The following is a 20,618-nucleotide window of genomic DNA, read 5'->3' as shown; positions in this document are numbered from 1 at the left end:
CCAAACGGTAAAAATCAAATGTTTAACTCTAGGGGAGCTGGAAAATTAGCATATTTTCAAAAAAAAAATTTGAGTGTCCCTTTTAAACTATAAACTTTTTTTGCACTATTCTAAGTGTTTTCATTGTATATTGTTTGTAAAGAAGTGCTGGGAGAGTAATCATATGTGACCCTCTATGTGAAATCCTGCTGAGATTATTAAAATACTGTATATGCATGTATGCAGTAAATGACCAAGCAGCCTAGTGACGTTTAAATTGCTTACTTATTTGTGCCTAAGATTTAGAATTTTTTAGGATGCACTATTAAAATATCTCTCATTGTCTACATCTTTCTCCGTTTCTCTAAAGCAAGTGCCTCCAGGTTGTCCATGCAGACAGAGCACTCTGAAGGATTGCTGCAGATTGCCTCTCCTCCGGGTCATGTCCTGACCTCCAGCTCTCCCCCTTCCACTCCAACACACAGTCACGCATCCACACACAACCAGTGTCCCCCCAAGTCTCAACAAACCTCTGTCAACCAGAGTGACTACAGCACCTCCAAGCACACACAGACACAGGGTTCATACCACAGTGAGTTTAAAAAAATATAGATTATTTTTCATTTAATATGTTCATTGCAATGCTCCTCAGGTACAGAACCAAAAGATTGTGAATTATATAGAAGATAATTTCTTAGCCACGCAGAAAGTGCATAAACATTTCTCGCTTTTATCCAAGACAATACTTTGAAGTATTTTATGCATTATACACATATATGATGTTTGTGACAATTACTACATAGCTAGATATGGTGGTTATAACCTGTCATAATGCACATAATGCATAAAACGATCTCAAACTTAGAATTGGAATTAAACAAAACATATTAAATTATACAATGTAGTGCTGTTGATTAATAGCCTTATTTTTCAGAGGTTTTATAGCCTGAAGTTGTCATACTCAAAATTCTAGTCAGAATTTGAGTCTGATGTCGTTCCATTGGGCTGTGATTTTGGGGCGAGTTTCAACCGATCCAGGACAAAAAATGCCTCTGCACTCAATTGGATAGACCTACAACCAATCAGAGCAACCGAGTGTGTGACATATGTTGAAATGCCGTCTGTCCTTTTGCAGCGTGCAATTTGATTGGTTCGACCAGCTTTGCCAGACCGAACTTCCCGACCTGTAATGTTGTGGGCGGGGCTAAGTTCGTCTGGCATCCAGGCTAGAGGTTTTATATAATTTATGATAAATTAATGTTTTTTTATCAATGTCATAAAACTGGGGCCCCCTGGCAATTTCCAAGTTTGAGAACCACTGCTTTATGCCCTTTATATCAGTTACATTGTAACTGTTGGAAATTCATACTGCATGATATTATAAGGATTAATATATGAAGTCATTTTAGGTGTATTTTCTTATTAAATTCCTTAGCACCGACTTGGACAGGAACCAACACAGCCTCTTATACCGCTTCTGGATCACAGCAGAATGGGCGGAGTCATCAGCATGGCCATCCTCCTCATACCAGTCACTTTTGTATGTAAACAATGACATAAAAATGTTTTTGCAGATTATAGTTACATACATTGTATACTCACTCACTATCCTTATATAATCACAGTTTTTGTGCTTTTCCTTTAAACCCACTTTGTTTTTTTTCAGGGTCTCAGCATCACACACCAGCCTCGTACCCTCAACCAGTCTCAAACCATCCAGGTACAACACGTGTTTTTTTTAAAGGAAAACACCATCGTTTTTAATATTTTATTATGTTCCTACCTCAACTTAAGACGGATTAATACATACCTATCTTTTTTCAATGCATGCACTTAATCTTTGTACAGCGCGTCATGACTGTGTTAGCATTTAGCCTAGCCCCATTCATTCCTTAGGATCCAAACAGGGATTCATTTAGAAACCACCAAACACTTACATTTAAAGACATGAGTAGTTAGTTACACAATAAAGTATGGTGGCACAAAATAAAATGTTTTTTAAGCGATTTTTTTAAGCAGATAAAAATTAGATCTATATTGTATGTCGGAAGAGCATTTAGTTTGCAGCAAATCGCCACGTTTTATTTTGTGCCACCATACTTACTGAGCACTGATGTCCAACTGTGTTCATTTTGCAGGCCCAGAGTTCTGGTGCTCAATCTCTTATTTCGAGATGGACGTGCAGGTGGGGGAGATGTTTAAGGTTCTGGCAAATTGCCCTGTGGTGACGGTGGATGGATATGTGGACCCTTCGGGTGGGGACCGCTTCTGTTTGGGGCAGCTTAGCAATGTTCACCGGACTGATGCTAGCGATAGGGCTCGGTCAGTGTCTGTTCAGTGTGATTTCTGTCTGTGTTTTGTCTGCGTGTGTGTGTGTATTCACATGTTTGTTTCAAGCAGATGGTGAAGAGACTAACAAATGAAGAAAATGTTTTATAAGCAGCTTAATGAGGGTAGCACACAGATGGTGTGCATCTCTGCGTGAACAGTTATTTAGAAATAAAGCTGTTTTCATAACAGAATCTGGACTTCCATGACTATTCAACAACACTGACACAACATGTACAATCCACTAAGATGTCAACTCTTCATGCCCACCCCACAGGCTTCACATTGGTAAAGGTGTTCAGCTAGAATGCCGTGGAGAGGGAGATATGTGGATGCGTTGCCTTAGTGACCACGCTGTCTTCGTGCAAAGTTACTACCTGGACAGAGAAGCAGGGAGAGCGCCAGGGGATGCTGTTCACAAGATTTACCCTGGGGCCCTCATTAAGGTGAACAGCAAATTTGCAAACTGCTTTTGGTCTTATGATGCGACACCTGAGCAATAATACATTTACATTTATGCATTTGTTAGATGTGCATTTAAGATCTGGGGGGGCATTATAAATGGTTTCTACTGTACCTGGTGCTTTAAATCTTATCTTATTTTTCAAGGTCTTTGATCTTCGTCAGTGTCACAGGCAGATGCAGCAGCAGGCAGCGACTGCGCAGGCAGCTGCAGCTGCACAGGCTGCGGCTGTTGCCGGGAACATCCCTGGGCCTGGCAGTGTTGGGGGAATTGCTCCAGCCATCAGTAAGTCTGTTACTTTTTCAGTCTATTATTTCATATGATGTCTCAGGAAACGCACATAACCTGCGACTAATCTGTTTTGCAGGTCTGTCTGCCGCAGCCGGAATAGGCGTTGATGATCTGCGTCGCCTGTGTATCTTACGTCTGAGTTTCGTAAAGGGCTGGGGACCTGACTACCCTCGACAGACCATCAAGCAGACACCGTGCTGGGTAGAGGTTCATCTGCACCGTGCCCTGCAGCTGCTGGATGAGGTTTTGCACACTATGCCCCTAGCTGACCCTGGAGCAGCCAACTGAACCGTTTGCTGCAGAGAGGAAGGCTGAAAGTATACACATTCTGTTACTAAAACACAGAGGAAGGGAGACTTTGTGCTATGCTAAGATACACACCTGCACAGGCAAACACTGACTCATAATACCAGAAACACACATAAGCATTCATGTCTTTACACAAAGTCTTTCCACAATCTTGGCCAGCAAACTGCCTCTGAGCTGACCAGTGTTTAGTCCACTCATGGATGCTGTTGACTTTGTTGTCATGGTAACTCAAACCAAAGGCCCCACTGATGAGTTAACACAGAGGGGCAACCTTCGGATTTCTATGATGAAGCCAATACGGATGTGACTTAAACTGAGGCTGGCTCCAAAAGGGAGTCAAATCCCATAGACCCCCATGTTAAAATGCCCAACTTCACAGCAGGAAATAATATGTTTACAGCCTGGTACAAAAAATGTTTTTGGTCTAAATAGCTAAGTTTGCCCTTCCTGACAACTGTGAGACAACAAAAGTTCTGCATAATTAAGGGCGTGGTTACTTGAGTGATGGGTGAACTGCACTGCTGTCACTAGAGTCGAGCTAGGCGGGCGTGGTTTTAGCAACCAGCCACCTCAGCTTCACCCATGTCCCGTCTCTTTACCTATTTTCGGTTATACGCAAGTGATTTGCGGTGACGTGCGGCCTATATGGCGATGGTAGGCACCGCCTACTATTGGCTTCAAGAAAGCTTTTCACAAACCTATGGGTGATGTCACAGACACTACGGCCATATTTTTTACAGTCTATGGTGAACATAGAGGTCTAAAAGATGTGAATGAGGTTTTTCATGCAAATTTAAAAATGATCTCATGATGTACACACCCTCGTGCCATCCTAGATTTACAGTACTGTGCAAAAGTCTTAGGCCACCACCACCAAACTTGTTGTTTAAGAAATTTTAATGTCCATCCATATATATTTTTTAATCTATTTTATTAAGATACAAACAGAAAATACAGAAAATATGTACAAAAAAATTAAATTTTCAGGACTAAATGTCTTGGCATCGTCGGCGTTTAGTGTGACCTCTCTTGGCACTAAACGCATCTTGAGCTTTTTTGAGCAGAATGAAGTAAAAAGACTAATTTCTTTAAAATTAGAAATTAGGATTTAATTTTATTTAGGTTTAAGAGATCCTGCAGTTTCCTGCTATTGCTTAAGTGGAAGGGTAGTTTACCCTAAAAACTTGACACATCAGTTTACAGTTTATACAGTTTTTAATACTACATACACATTTCCTGTATATTCTGGATGCATTCTATTAAAGGTGCAGTGTGTACATTTTAGCGGCATTTAGTGGTGAGGTTGCGAATTGCAACCAACGGCTCAGTGCACTGCCCAACCCTCACTTTTGAAATGCATAAAGAAGCTACGATAGCCACCACCGGACAAACATTTCATCGTCGGAGACAACTTAGTAAAAAAGTTTGTCCGTTAAGGGCTTCTGTAGAAACATGGCGGCACAAAATGGTGACTTCCATGTAAGGGGACCCTCTGTGTTTGTAGATAAAAACGTCTCATTCTAAGGTTATAAAAACATAACGGTTCATTTTAAAAGGTCTTTATACACCACTGATAATATAGTTTTGTATATTATTTTGTATTTTTTTTCAAGACATTCTTACACACTGCACCTTTAAAGAGACTGAGAACCAATTATATATGATCACTGTAACATTGCAAAAACAACAAATCTAATTCTGGCATGGAGGCCTAAGACTTTTGCACAGTACTGTGTATATCTTCCTTTCTTGTGTTTAACACAAATTAAATTTTTATTAAAATGTCATGTTATCTTCTTACACAGGAGCCAACATGGCAAAGCTCCAAAAATCACATCCATCTATCATTAAAGCAATCCAAATGACACCAGGTGTTTAACAAATGTCATCTAAAGCTAAACATCTTTGTGTGACTAGTTGTCCACGTGTACTTTCACGAAAATTTGTCATTGATGCACTACTACCATATTTCAACTTACTGCCATGGATATACTTAATAACCTCAAAATATTTATTGTTTATTAAGCTTCACAAACACATTTTTTTCTTTAGGAAGACATATTAACCCTTTGAGTCATTTAGATTGCTTTAGTAATTGATGTATGTGCTTCAGCATGTTGAACCTCATAGTCAGATGAAATTATCAAATTGTGTTTAACTAAAGAAAGAAATTCATATATATCTGGGCTGGCATGAGGAAATGATAAGAAACTTCATATTTAGAGAGTCGGGCTTGCGTTTCACAGCCATCAGGTTGCGACTGGTGTTCCCCTGGAGCAAAGTAGCTGTGTCCCAATGCTCCTGGGGTGCTGAAGTGATAGATGCCCACTCCTCAGGGTGGGTGTGTGTCTATGACATGTGTTCACTGGATGGGTTAAATGCAGAGGTCACATTCCAAGTATGGGTTATTATCATAACGTCACTTTCAGAATGGGTAACATTTTCTAGTTTTGATTAAAAGGCACATAATTTTAATGTTTTCAACAATCCACTATATTTTTATATCTGTCAGACCAAAGAAAAAGCAGGAAAACTCCTTGCACAGGTGTCCAATGCATCACAGGGTGACCAAAGAATCTGTAGCTAATATACATTTGTTATGAATACCATCATAATTTATGATTCAGTGATACTGAAATATTTTTTGGTTACAAGTGGATTTACATCTTTTGAGCTATTAGTGATATTACACAAACACTTTGATTGATTAGGACAACTAGCGGTTATTTAAGGTATTACATTCACTCAGATATGGGTTCACATTCATAAATGCATTTTCAAATATTAAGAAGTTGTTTTATTATACCACTTTAAGGAATTAAGTGGCATCTTTCTGCTATAGGCTATGAACCATGACAGAATTAGTATTCTTACTAAAATGAGTGAAAATGCACATTTTATATGAATTTACATCTGACAAAATTAAAATAGCCTATAGCGAACACCATGAGACATGTTTTTAAAAAATTAACAAATACCAAGTTGCCTTAATGTAATTTTTAGTGTAATCTGATCTGAGATCTGCGCAAAACTGTTGTATGTTGCTTTATTGTATGTCTTAAATTATTTTCATAATTTAATCAATGTTTTCTGTTCTTTATACACAAATGTATTCCCCCCAAGACTTTAAAGTTTAAACATGATATTTTTCATGGTTTTCTTTCTCTTTTAAACCAAAGACAGTTTCCTGAAATAAAGTCTTTCTTTATTCTGGTTTATGTAACTTGTGTACCTGCGGATGTGAAAATACAGGACAGCACGATCTTGGATGCTGTCCACGAGATGAAAGCGCTGCTGGTGGGCGGTACTTACAGTCAGACTGAATCTGACGCAGTGCATCCCGTCGCTCAGCATCCATCGTTGCGCTCAGCATCCCACGACGGCCTCAAAAGCAACGTACGGATCAGACACTAGCGATCACATCATGTAGGCTGCTGGTGTAGTCATGAAACAGCTAAACTACTTCAGATAAACGAATATAATCGAATCAATTGTTTATTTTGCTAATATTCTGATCGGAGCGCGCCCATCCCTCAAAATGGCTGATATCACCGAAATACGAGCAGCGTACGGTGAGTATAAAGCGGGCTTGACACATCCCGACCGGGATATACAAAATGTTACGCATTGAGGAGTAGCTTAGAGCTGATTTTTATTAAGTTTATAAGATATTTATTTATGCCATGTACTTATTTTTTTATCAAAAGGCTTGGGTTATGTAGGCTTGTTAATCTAAATCAATAGGTGCTATGTATTTCAGTTATGTAATGATTTAGTGCAATTCCTAAGGTTTTGTCTTGGCGTTTGTGAACACTTTGTAACGGATTGATGCGCAGTGACATGGAAAGCTAGAATGACGTGATGTCTATTCCGGACTGAACCCGCGAGAGCCCTTTGTTTGTTAACGCAAAAGCGCCCAGCTCCACCCATGTGTCCTTAAAAATCAATGAGCAACATCCAGGTGTAATCATTTATACATGACTTGATCATTTGAAACACATTAAGCTATAATATTAACTGCCATCAGCTGTGTTCAACAAGACAGAAGTGTAGCACACAGGTGCCTAATGAGCAGGTGCAGTTTGTTGTGTACATATAAGAGTTTGAAGTGTGTGTTCAGTGTAAAGGCACAAACATTGGGCTCAAAATTACTTTCTTGCCACTTATAAATGTAAAGTGCTGAACTGTATAAAGTCTTTTATTATGGACGCCCTACTGAAAAATCCAGCTAAGACCAGCATAAGCTGGTGAGCTGGTTTTTGCTGGTGTAGCAAGCTGGTCTAGCTGTGTTTTGGTCACTTTTTAATCTGGTCTAGCTGTGTTTTGATAATTTTTTAAGCTGGTCTACTGGACATAGCTGGCCATGCTGGAAGACCAGCTGACCCACCAGCTTTGCCAGGCTGGGAACACCAGCTTAGACCAGCTACTGCACCTTAAACCAGGTAAAACCAGCTACCAGCTTATGCTGGTTTTTGCTGGATTTTTCAGTAGGGCGTGGAATAAGAGTTTCCCTTCATTATAATACCAAACTGGAGTAGAAATGTTTTCATTTACACTTAGATAATACTTTTAAAAGAAACGCTGGGTGTTTTTCTTTCAGATTTGTTTGTCAATGTTGTGCAATAATCATTTTATTTTAGGTAAAAGCATGAGTTTGTCTTGTAAGAGGGGGTTACTTGGTGCATGTATGACAGAAAGAAGACTGCTTGAATATGTTGCCTACACAACAGTGCCCACCTCCATCTGGCACCTGCCTCTGAGAGACATTTACGCATCAGACACAGTTACATCGCCCACTGTCACTGTGGGCTGTATAAGTGTGGGAAGTATAAATGATGTGGTTTTATGCTCTAATAATGCGTCAGACCTATTTTAAATGGGAAGAAAGATTTTGCTACCTTATCCCCTATGTGTGAATTTAAATGTAGGCCTATACTGAGCCAAAACAGCACTTTTGCTAAAAGTGCATGAATAGTGCATCTGGCAGTGTTCATTTTTGTCAGGGTGATTGCCTTGATTTGATGTGATTTTAAACAGCTCATCCCATATGGTTTATTTCCAAATCAAAATTTTCATTGTTAAATTGACATTCAATTTCTATAATATGATGTTACAGTTTTTACATTACAATTTTTGGTTACAATTTTTTAAATCAGTTCATTTTAGATTTCTCTTTTTAAAGAGATGGAAGTCTCAATGGATCCAGACTGGTTGAAAAAAGGTTCAGTAAATGCTGTACATTTAAACATATTTTAAAGTGGCTTCACCCCTAGACACATCACCTATCAGGTTTAATGTCTATAGTCACTCTTACCTCTCCACAGTGTAGACTAGAGATGCGTATATGCTCAAAATGTATTTTATCAACCCTTATTTATGAGATGTACAGTGGAAGTGCATGCAAAAGTCATTCAGAGATTTAATTCCCAGAGGTACAAATGCAATCTACATGTATTTATTTGGCAGATGCTTTTATCCAAACCTTTTCAGCCCTCACTGCTGTCATTGAAACTCAAACTTGTGTTTATGTGATGCCGGTGATTTGTTAGATCTGCCTGACATATGAGCCATGTGTGGACTAGTTGGATATCTATGCGTGTGCTTTTAGTTCATGCGTGTCTATATCCCAGAGGATGTTTCCAGGTAATTGTAGCAGCTGTTTTTAAAGCCTTTCAAAGTCTTACGTCATTTAACGCGTGGGGTGTGGGTCTTTGTCTCGGTTTTGGGGGAGGAGGGAGAATAATAGACTGACAGAAGCACTGAGCAATATCTCTATTTCACTGTATCTACCCCCTTTATTGTCATTTTTGGCTGTATAACAATTCTGCTGCTCTTTCGGTGCTATGTGGAATCTTTTCCTTATTATTATTATTATTATTATTTCTAGAATATCACAATTTTCCATACCATTTTTCTTTTAAATCTTTGTCACAGATCAAAAACATATCCATTTAGCAAAACATTGGTCACTTCTAATGGCCTCATAATATTGTTTTCTGAGTGGTATTTTGGTCTTTTGTCACATCTGATATTTGCAAGTGTTTTTTATTCATTAATTACTTTAATGTAAAATATAACATCTATTGTTACTGTATGATTGTGAAACAAAGACATTGGCCTTATTTCAAACAGGGCTCAGATTAAGCCAGTAGTAAGCCTTAGGTTAATAAAAGCAACACTAAAGAGTTTTTGCTCTTTGCTCCCCCTACAGGTTGGAAGTGGAATTGTCCATTACCACTGTCATAAATAATTTAGCCTATTGCAAGCAAAGCTGGCTCTGATTGGATTGTAGGTCTGCCGCAAAGCAAGTTTTTGTAGTTTTCACTTGAACTACAGGACCGCGACCCGCCGGTTGGAAACTTCTTTAGTGCGGTTTTGGCTGATAGAGGGCTGCAAAGCGAATGTGAAAGTGCTGTTCACCCTGTTTCGGGTGGATGAACGACTAAAACTTTTTTGAAAATGTTATTTTAAGGTTTAAAAAAACTCTTTAGTGTTGCTTTAAAACATTTAAGTAGCTGTTATAAATTGAAAAAGAAACATTATTGGTGTTTAGGACATGATAGTGCATGATAGTCAGATGCATTTTAGTCTTAGACTAAGCTTAAGCTTTGTCTGTGAAACCGGCCTAAGATATTTCTAAATCTGCAAACAATTTAGAGGCCACAGTGAACATAGAGAAATTGATGTGAAGTTGTTTATCAAGTTTCTCTCTCTCTCTCTCTCAGATATGTCTCCGGTTCTGGCCGGGTTCATTGGTGCTGGCGTGTTGGTCGTTGCTGTCATTGCTTTAATCTTTTTGTGGAGTTGCTGTCAGAAACATTACAACAGGACGAACTACAAGCTCCACGGCATCCAATCGGAACATGGTGACCTTCTAACAGACCCTCCGTACAAGTTTATTCACATGCTGAAAGGAATGAGCATCTACCCCGACACGCTAACCAGCAACAACAGGATCATACGGTTGGCTCGGCAAGCCAGGCCTCACACCACTGACGGGGATACGATCAGCAGTGGCCACCCGGCGGTGTTGGTAGATATGGATTTAGGAGCAGAAGGCGGCCTGATGGGAGAGAAAGAGATGCAGATGAGACTCGGGGAAGGTGCCAGTGAGGTTCCCAGGCTGGAGAGAGAACTTCCAGTGTCTGCCGATTACTGCTGTCTGGATAGCAGTTCTGCAAGCAGCAGTCAGACCTCCAGTACCACTGTTTCCAGTACAGCCACACCCTTTACCCCTAGTGATGAGCCTAGGCGCGGGGATCTTAGCATTGCCGTCGACTATAACTTCCCAAAGAAGGCCTTAGTGGTCACCATCCTGGAGGCTCGGGGATTACCGCCGGTGGAAGGCCAATCGGGCAGCGCTGACCCTTATGTAAAGATGACAATTCTACCGGAGAAGAAACATCGAGTGAAGACCCGTGTGCTGAGGAAGACTCTGGAACCCGCGTTTGACGAGACCTTCACGTTTTATGGCGTGCCGTACAGCTCACTGTCAGATCTAACATTGCACTTCCTGGTTCTGAGCTTTGACCGGTTCTCACGAGACGACGTGATTGGAGAGGCGATGATCCCGCTGGCAGGAGTGGATCCCAGTACGGGACGTGTTCATATCACTCAGCAGATCACTAAGCGAAACATGCAGGTGCGTGAAAACCATAGACTGTAAAAAAAATAGTGTCTGTGACGTCACCCATAGGTTTGTGAAAAGCTTGTTTAAAGCCAATAGTAGGCGGTGCCTGCCGTCACCATCTTGGCAGCGCGTCACCGGCCATCACTTGCGGATAACCGAAAATGGGTAAAGATGCTGGACTGGGGTGAAGCTGAGGTGGCTGGTTGCCGAAACCACGCCCACCTAGCTTGACTCTAGTGAAAGTATTGGCAGTTTAACCATCACTCAAGTGGCCACGCCCTTTATTATGCAGAACTTTAAGGCTTAATATCATTTAAACAGATGAGTTACAAAAAAATTCACCCCCCTCACATTGTTATTAAAGGCAAAATTAGCTATATAGACCAAAATCACTTTTTGTACCAGGCTGTAAACATATTGAGGTGGTTTCCCAGACAGGGATTAGTTTAAAACAGGACTAGGCCTTCGTTTAATTAGGAAATATTACTAGTTTTAACAAATATGCCAAACTAAAAACATTACTTTTAGGTATTTTGAGGCAAAACAAAGAGTATTGATGTATTTAAAGATATGTCAGTGCAAGTTGTTTTCAGTTTGGACAGCTCTTTAGTCTAGGACTAGTCTAATCCCTGTCCGGGCCTCTAGCGGGCCGTCGATGAATAGCAGTTTAAATCACTTCCGTGTTGGCCTAATCAGAGAGATCAGAAGGTTGCCCCCATAGATATAAATAAAGGCTAGATGTCTCGCCCGCGCTTCTGGCCAATTGAGTGGAACGTCCGCATTTGGTGGCCATCTTACCACAGGCAGCTCGCTCACTCGTACCATTGAGTTTTAATGGTGCAGGTACTTTTAAATGACCATAAATTGCTTTACAATTTTTTACAGATTGTCAAATGGTTTGGTTTGTTATAAACGTCAAAGATGTACCTGACACTTCATACTTATAAAAAAAAAATCATGAAACATGTTAAAGCATCCAGAATTATAGCCACGTTAATAACGTTTGTAAGAAACCAAACCGTTTGAAAATTGGTAAAAAAGTTGTGGTCATTTAAAAGTACCTGCACCATTAAACTCAATGCTACGAGTGAGCGAGCTGCCTGTGGTAAGATGGCCGCCAGGTGATGACGTAAGAGACTCCGCCGTAACACATCTAGCCTTTATATATATATATCTATGGTTGCCGCTCAGTGAATATAATATTGATATTATACTTAACCATAGAAGTGCGATTATAATACAGTAAATACACATAATAATTCAATATAATATGAGTTTCCATTTCTCCTGGATGCTGATCGGTTAATGTCATTATATGGCTGTGACTGCCTTCACAATATAGCACAGATTCTCATGCCTTATTATTTAAATTAAAAATTTAAATCTTATATATATATTTTTATTTATTTAAGTTTGATCAGTTTCACATTCAAATTCAACTGTTTCCTCTTTCTAACTGTATTTTTATATTTTATTCATTTATTTGATCTGAGTACTAGCACTTGTTTGTGTCTAACACTTGTGAGGTCAGCGCTGACTCATTGCACAGTGTCTGATTCATCCTCCCACCACAGTTTATACAGAGAGGCTTAGTCATTGATAAATGTGTTCATCCTCCGGCTGGTTGAGTGGGATTAAACAGTCCCATAAGTAGGGATGCAGCGATTAACCGGTTTCACTATTAACCGCGCTTTAAAATGTCACGGTTAAGTAACCGTGAAGCCTTCGCTACACCGCGTGTTTTTGTTTCACGCACGCAGACACAAACCAGATCCACGAATCACCAAGAGGCGCGTGCGTCATGATGCACTGTATGACAAAGCTCCGCGTTCAAAAGAATATGTGCGCGTGACGCGTCTCTTGGTTTGTCCGTGCATGACGCGTCTCTTGGTTTGTCCGTGCACGGACAAACCAAGAGACGCGTCACGCGCACATATTCTTTTGAACGCGGAGCTTCGTCATACAGTGCATCATGACGCACGCGCCTCTTGGTGATTCTGCTTTGTATGTGTGTGTGTGTGTGTGTGTGTGTGTGTGTGTGTGTGTGTGTGTGTGTGTGTGTGTGTGTGTGTGTGTGTGTGTGTGTGTGTGTGTGCGCGCGCACGCACCTGCACGCGCACGTGAAAGAGCCACACAGCATTAAAAACCTCCTGCTCGCGGATCAAACCCGGGCGGGGCTCCTGGTGGTCTGACTGCATTTCATTACGTTGAATTATTTTAACGCGTTAATGATTAATTAATGAATAGCACGAGTTAACACGTTAATCTTGCCACCCCTAATATTTATATTTGATTTTTGTGTAATATTAAGCTACACCTGTCAAAATGACTCTCAGTACCTGGTCCAGGATGACCCTGTAGAGGCTCTTATCATTTTTACTAATACTAACCAAAATAATATAACTTTATTCAGTCCAAATGTAAAATTACATTTATTCAAAAGATCATTAAAATGAATAGCCTACAGGTTTCAAAGGCACCTATACTGTTTAAGTCAAAGCCAGCTAAGTTATTTTTATTATTATCTTTTGACCAAGAATTGTAGAAAAAATACACAAACTGGAAATACAGAAGAATTTAGCAATTGTTCAAAAATGTATTCATGTGATTTTATACATTAATGTTGTAAAATAAATGAATCCTTAATAACCGTAATAACCGTACAACCGTGGTTATTTATCAGACTATAACCGTACCATCAAAATCTATAATCGCTGCATCCCTACCCATAAGCACACGTATGAGCGCGTGCCTCCGCATAGCTGAAGATCATTAGAAAGAGCTGTAAATATAAATCACATTATTAATTATTAATGTGTCATCATCTCACTTTTATAAAAAACATGTTTCATCTGATATTTAAGTATTATAAAAATGTTAAACAAAAAAATAACATTTGTGATTTAAAGATTTAAAATATGGGATCGTTTATGCTTGCCAAGCGGGGGAAAATAGCGGGGGAAAAACCTCTCAAAGATTTCTATTTTAAACACGAGGGGTGTATTGCTATAACTCAATTGCTACAAGTGAAGCCCACAAACCCTCATGCGAGGAAAAGCACGCAATGTGCAAGTTAATGTGAAACTATAATAATAATAATAAATAATAATGGCATAGCATTTTTTGTCTTTCAAAAAAAAAGTAAAAATCGAGAATCCAATCGAATCGTGACCTTAGAATAAAAAATGTAATCGAATCGAGGATTTGGAGAATCGTTATACCCCTAATACTGGTACATCAAAGGTACTTACTGTATACTCATACCTCTACATCTGTTGTGTATTCAGTCTACCTAAAAAAAATAGTAGTTTCATTAAGCAACATTATCCATGCCAGTTATACCTACTGGTCTTATCTGGATTGTATTAATGCATGTGGAGAGAAACAAGTCATTTGTAACTTACTTTGTGTGTTTGTTTCTCCACAGTGTGAAAGTCGTGGAGAGCTTCTGGTCTCTCTTTCCTATCAGCCCGTCTCTCACAGACTCAGTGTGGTGGTGTTAAAAGCAAAACATCTTCCAAAAGTGGACATCACTGGTCTGTCTGGCAGTAAGTATATTCTGCTCATACACACCTAAACACATATACATACAGGCAAGGGCACAAATTCTAGTAGTTTATTTATTTACTGTTTTCTTCATAAAATCATCCTACATAATGTAACATTCTGTGAAAAGATAACCTTAATATCTTTAAAGGTGCAATGTGTAAATTTTAGCGGCATCTAGTGGTGATGTTGTGAATTGCAACCAACTCCTCAGTACACTGCTCACCCCTCGCTTTTAAAACACATAGAGAAGCTATGGTAGCAGTCACCGTACAAACATGTCATCGTCGGAGACAATTTAGTAAAAAAAGTTTGTCCGTTAAAGGTGCTCTAAGCGAATTCACGCGTTTTAGACCATAAAACATTTTTTGGTTACATACAGCAAACATCTCCTCATTATCTGCTTGCTGCCTGTCCGCTGATCAAACTGTAAAAAAACGCGATCTCTGTAGACAGCCTATAGGCTCCACAAACTGCAATAAACTCAAAGTGGCCAAACCTACTACCAGAAACGATAACAAAGTGTTCCAGCCAATAAACGACAAGAAGGATTTGAGGGTGGGGGTTAGGCGCGTTCATGAAAGCATGGAAGGGAGTGGGAGGGGGAGGAGTTAGCTACGGTCCGTTGTTTGAAAACAGTTCAAACATCAACAAAAAGGTCATGTCAAAGATTACAAAGTCAATGTAAAATGAATGAAATTGAAATATGATGATCCTAATCTCTTAATAATTAGATTACGAGACTTGGATTTCACAGACAGGTCACATTTACTCTCTTTATAAAGAATGATCTCAGGAAAGGTCATAGTATGATTTATTTGTGTACTGTTAAAGGAACAGTATGTAAGAAATTTATCTCAATTAATCATAAAATGGCCCTGATATGTCACTAGACATTAAGAAATCATTTTCATTTCAAATACTTATATCACTCACAACAGTTGTCTGGCCAGGATATTGTCATTTAAAAATTGGAGTTGCAGCCCTCAACTGATGTTTATGTTGTCATGTTGTGTATTGGCCACCAGTTGTGTGATTGCAGTACCAGTTTTAGCCACAAGTTTCGTTATTGCAATACCAGTTTTGGCCACAATCCTACATACTGTTCCTTTAAATATGGTTCTATGGTTAAATATTGGTTAAATACATTTCTATGGTTAGATAAATATATGGCCCACCCTGTTCGCTCAGCAAAGATAGTTGATTATCTAACCTAACCTGTCTTGTCTTCTTTCCCAGATCCCTACGTGAAGCTGAACGTCTTCTATGGCCACAAGCGCATCGCCAAGAAGAAAACGCATGTGAAAAAGTGCACACTTAACCCTGTCTTCAACGAATCCTTCATCTACGATGTACCGGCCGATTTACTGCCAGACATCTCCATTGAGTTCCTGGTCATGGACTTTGACCGCACCACTAAAAACCAGGCTCTGGGACGCCTGGTGCTCGGCACAAACAGCCCCTGTCCCTCTGGCGCCGCCCACTGGCAGGAGGTCTGCCAGAATCCACGACGCCAAATCTCAAAGTGGCACACCCTCATCGAATATTAGAGCTTCAGTGCACTCTCTCTCTCTCTACACACGCTCAGACACAGGCACACAGAAAACATGATTTAATAACAGGATGCCTTTGTTGCCAACTTTAAGGAGAAGGTAACTGATCTTCAAGAGGACTTGTGCGACAAAAAAGGACTTAAGCCAACTTGTGCATCATTCCTGTTATGATGATGGGCCTCGGAAATAATCTTTTTAAAAGAAATATGACACTAATTCTGTACAAGTACAGACAGTTTCTCAATCGTATACATGTATGCACACCAGAAGTATAAATCAGAACACAAACATGCATCATAAATGCTAATAACCGAGACCAAAATATAATATTATTACATGACGTGTTGACAGACTGTTACAAGTTTATTCTGAGGTTTCTGTAATTGTCTGAAACCGTACATTGTCTACAGACCTGCCCATGCACTGGCTTTCTCTGCACTTATCGCATGTATTAATGCTTCATGTTTCACCCTGAGAACACGACAAAACAGGGCATTGTGTGAACTGTGGCTCTGTGATGCTGTCACACATTAAATAAGCATCATCTCTATGTGTGCTGAGCCTGTGAGCTCTTTTTTTTGGTGTAGGGAATTTAATTTCTCTGCCTATCCTGTTACTCGCATTCAGATGACCTTGTGATGATCAGTTCATGATTCATACTGATTCTCCATTGAATCAGCATAGCACTGATATGACGCAAAGGTTGTATGATCTACACTAAAGGATGATTGTTCTGTTCTACTCTGACCGTAATGTTAAAAACAGAAATTTTAGAGATTCTTGCCGTGTCACATTCTCCACAGCTATAATAACCCTTTAGGACCAGACTTATTGCTTGTGCACAGATTTCAGCATTCACCTTTGATAAATCTGGCCCTGAAAATGATTATTCTGCACTGCTATGCACTCTGAATGTCAATCTTTTTAAATTTCATACACCAGAGCTTCATCTTACTATTTGACAGAGCTCCACTGTTTTATAGATTTCTTTATGCCATTACATTAGATTCTCTTTTATCTGTGGTTTTAAATGTGGATTATGTAGAGATAGACACAGAGGTGTAAAGTATTCAAGAATCTTTTACTTTACTCAAGTATATTTTTTCAAGTATCTGTACTTTATCAGTTTGTTTTTCTTTGGCAAACTCTTACTTCACTATTCCGATGCGTAATACTGCAATTTTTCCATAAAAACAAGTATTTTTTTACCTGCACTGAAAAAAAATACTCAATAATTTTTTTGAGGTAAGTGGTCGCAATCAATTTATTTAAGCTATATTTAAATAAATTCATTGCAACCACTTACCTTAAAAAAATTTAACTAAATTGAATTAATCATTTTTTTTCAGTGAATACTTCACTTTTATATAAACTTTTACTTGAGATAAAGTAATTAAAGGCATAGTTCACTCTCATTTTTTTACAAACTTGTATACGTTTTTTTGTTCTGATAAACACCAAGGAGGATGTTTTGAGGAGTGTTTGTGGCCAAACCATTCATGAGCCCCCTTCACTTCCATAATATTATTTTTTCTATGGAAGTAAATGGGGTTCATGATCGTTTTGGCTGCAAACATTTTTTAAAATATCTTCCTTCGTGTTCATCAGAACGTAGACATTTATACAGGTTTGTAACAACATGAGAGTGAGTAAATGATGACAGAATTTTTATTTATTTAAGTACTAGATTTTTGTGTAACTAGTAAATTAAAAATACACTGTAAAAAATTATTTCTTGCCTTAATTTTTTTTGTTGAATCAGCTCAGATTTATACAGAGACCCTAAGGGGACATGGAGCAAAAATTAAATAAAGTTTTGTTTTGCGTGCGCACGTGAAACTATTGCGTGCGCTCATGAAACTATCGCGTGCGCACGTGAAACTATCGAGTTTAGTTTTGTGTGTGCATGCGAAACTATCGCATGCTCACGTGAAACTTTCCTGTGCGCAAGTGAAACTTTCGTTTTCACGTGCACGTGATAGTTTCACGTGCACGCGCGTGCCCTCGCGATAGTTTCACGTGATTTTTTTAAAAGATTTTTTTTACTTCAATGTCACCTTAGGGGCTCGGTAGATTTACAAGTCATTTCAACTTACTATTATTTGTCTTGACTAGAGATGAGTTGTTATAACTACAAATTAGTTCGTTGTTATAACTTATAAAATATAGTTGAAAAAAGTCATCTTCATTTTTTAAGTTGTAGCAACTCATCTCTTGTCATGATAATAATAATAAGTTGAAATGACTTGTAAATCTGACTTGATTCAACAAAAAAATTAAGGCAGCAATGATTTTTTACAGTGTAAAAATATTTAATGTGAAATGTAGTGGATATTATGCTTCAAAATGTATTGAAGTAACAGAAAAACACCCTGATAAATGTACGTTATAATAAAGTAAAAATACTCGAGTACTTTACACATAAAAGTTGGAAATCTCTGCCAGTTTGTTCCTTGGTATGATATATTTGGGAGAAGGAAGGGAATGTAGCATTTTTATTATTCATATTCATAAAGTCTAGGGGAAATTGTAGCCATAACACAAGTTTATATAAACAGACATCTAGCTTCCTTAATCTATTTACCTTCACTCCAGAACCTCTACTTTCTTACAAAGTTAATGTCTAGGGTTTTCAACCTTTTTTTACATTTCACTTTTATGTATTTGAGACTTGTACCATGTTGTTAGCTGTTTTTTTGACTGCTTTTCTCAACAACCAGATGGTTTGCCAGTGTGCCTGTAGACTCCGGAGCTTATCCTCACTAGATCCGCCCCAGAGTCTACTGCTGTCTGTGGTGCTCTGCACTGTTACATTCATAAGCCTGGAGTCTCAGTCTGGCACAGAGCATACTGTTCTCCATATGGAGTCATAATACGCCAAGAAGATCAAGCATGTGACACGAAAAATGCTAAACACCCACAGTTTTCTTGATACAATGCTTTGCATGCATTTGACATGAATGCATCTCTGGTTTTCAAACATCACACACCTTTAGATCTTTATGAATGTCCTACAGATGAGCCACTGGCCATCAACTGGTTGAATGGCACATGGTTTCTCCGTCATAAAAGTATTGGATAGATGTGGTGTACACTATAATTCTGAATGGATAAAAGCTTTGAAGTTACATTTCCTGTATCACATTTACATTCACTCAGTAATGTTTCATGTACAAAATCCCTTTATGAGATCATGGAAAGATGTCCAAAAAGCCATGTGAGAAACACAGGAAAAAACAACGAAATCATTTGTGGTCTCCACACAACTGCTTTGGTGTCAAAACATAAATTGGCAGGAAACTCTCTGTGCAAAATGTTGTATTAGTGTAAACTAAAAAACAAATGAAAATCTTGTGATTATTTCACATATACTGCGAACGCTGTGAGATCTCTGCTAATGTTACACGTCCACCTGTATGTTCTTAACACACACTGAATGTGCAAAATAAACGTGATAGACAAGTGAATTTTCTCTTTGAATTTTTCAGCTCATAATGTCTGTGGGATCATTAAAGTGTTTTGACACTCCAAATGCATCTGGATGTGTTTTTAGGGCAAAATGGTTGTCCATCACCTACAAATACATATCACTGTACTTGTAGATATGATTTCAATAACATAAAAATATAATTGTCTCTTTTATTAATTCAATTAACTTTAAACAGTTCAGATATTTCAATGTTGCCATCAGTATTTAAAGGAACAGTATGTAGGATTGTGGCCAAAACTGGTATTGCAATCACAAAACTTGTGGCTAAAACTGGTACTGCAGTCACCCAACTGGTGGCCAATACACAAAATGACAACAGGGCTGCAACTCCACTTTTAAAATGACAATATCCTGGCCAGACCACTGTTGTCAGTGGTATAAGTATTTGAAATGAAAATTATATACATAATTATAATTATATACATTTCTTACATACTGTTCATTTAAGTGGGTAATGTGGTCAATAAAGTGCTTAACATATTCAGGAAATGAGATGCTACGCATATTGTCATGCTGAGAATTTCCCAGGCCGTCCAAGCATCATTTACCAGATTTCTGAGAAAACATTAAGTTAGGATATACAGTCCAATTTCGACTCGAGCTATTGTGAAGGGTTTCCTTATATGACTTGGAGACGTAATGTGACCAATATTAATCTCCAGTAAAAGATTGATTTTCATCAAGCATCTGACAATCCATTTCATTTTTGAATTACAACACTCAATATGACGTAAATAAAATCGGACTAGACCCTCGGTAAACAGAAGACATATTCATCCAAGTTCAGATTATATTTTATAATTGAAACAAAAAAATTGGCCCTAGCTGTCACTGGGGCGGTACACTTTCAAAAAGTACACCTTTGCATCTAAAGAGTTCATATTAGTACCCCAGAGATAGCTTACATATGAGAGAGTGCATATCTCAAAGGTGCATATTAGTACTAAATGCAGTACTGTGCAAAAGTCTTAGGCCACCACCACCAGACTTGTTGTTTAAGAAATGTTAATGTCCATCCATATTTATTTT

General features: G+C 38.6%; 2 protein-coding genes across 3 annotated transcripts in view; both read left to right on the top strand.

Annotated features, from left to right (window-relative positions):
• The window catches only part of smad10b (SMAD family member 10b), a 31,452-nt gene extending 25,965 nt beyond the window's left edge, over positions 1-5,487 (top strand). For both annotated transcript variants that reach the window (XM_055210213.2, XM_055210212.2), the window contains exons 7-13: positions 350-571; positions 1,415-1,519; positions 1,646-1,699; positions 2,118-2,301; positions 2,585-2,753; positions 2,917-3,055; positions 3,138-5,487. In XM_055210213.2, the coding sequence (XP_055066188.2) occupies positions 350-571; positions 1,415-1,519; positions 1,646-1,699; positions 2,118-2,301; positions 2,585-2,753; positions 2,917-3,055; positions 3,138-3,349 (1,085 nt within the window). In that variant the 3' untranslated portion in view covers positions 3,350-5,487. The remainder of the gene's footprint in view (positions 1-349; positions 572-1,414; positions 1,520-1,645; positions 1,700-2,117; positions 2,302-2,584; positions 2,754-2,916; positions 3,056-3,137) is intronic.
• A 1,195-nt stretch (positions 5,488-6,682) lies between these two features.
• syt11b (synaptotagmin XIb) lies at positions 6,683-19,566 on the top strand. Its single transcript, XM_055210216.2, has 4 exons — positions 6,683-6,942; positions 10,096-11,012; positions 14,428-14,548; positions 15,786-19,566. The coding sequence occupies exons 1-4, from the start codon at positions 6,909-6,911 to the stop codon at positions 16,094-16,096; spliced, it is 1,383 nt and encodes a 460-aa protein (XP_055066191.2). The 5' UTR covers positions 6,683-6,908; the 3' UTR covers positions 16,097-19,566.
• Positions 19,567-20,618: the final 1,052 nt, after the last annotated feature.

Source organism: Misgurnus anguillicaudatus, chromosome 10 (assembly GCF_027580225.2).
Source record: "Misgurnus anguillicaudatus chromosome 10, ASM2758022v2, whole genome shotgun sequence".
Classification (NCBI taxonomy): Eukaryota; Metazoa; Chordata; class Actinopteri; order Cypriniformes; family Cobitidae; genus Misgurnus; species Misgurnus anguillicaudatus.
The sequence above is the reverse complement of the archived record's forward strand: the minus strand, read 5'-3'. Positions and strand labels throughout refer to the sequence as shown.

Coding starts and splice junctions, on each gene's coding strand:
- syt11b (XM_055210216.2), top strand. CDS start 6,909: ATGGCTGATATCACCGAAATACGAGCAGCGTACG. Junction 11,013..14,427: donor TCACTAAGCGAAACATGCAG/GTGCGTGAAAAC, acceptor GTTTCTCCACAG/TGTGAAAGTCGTGGAGAGCT. Junction 14,549..15,785: donor CATCACTGGTCTGTCTGGCA/GTAAGTATATTC, acceptor CTTCTTTCCCAG/ATCCCTACGTGAAGCTGAAC.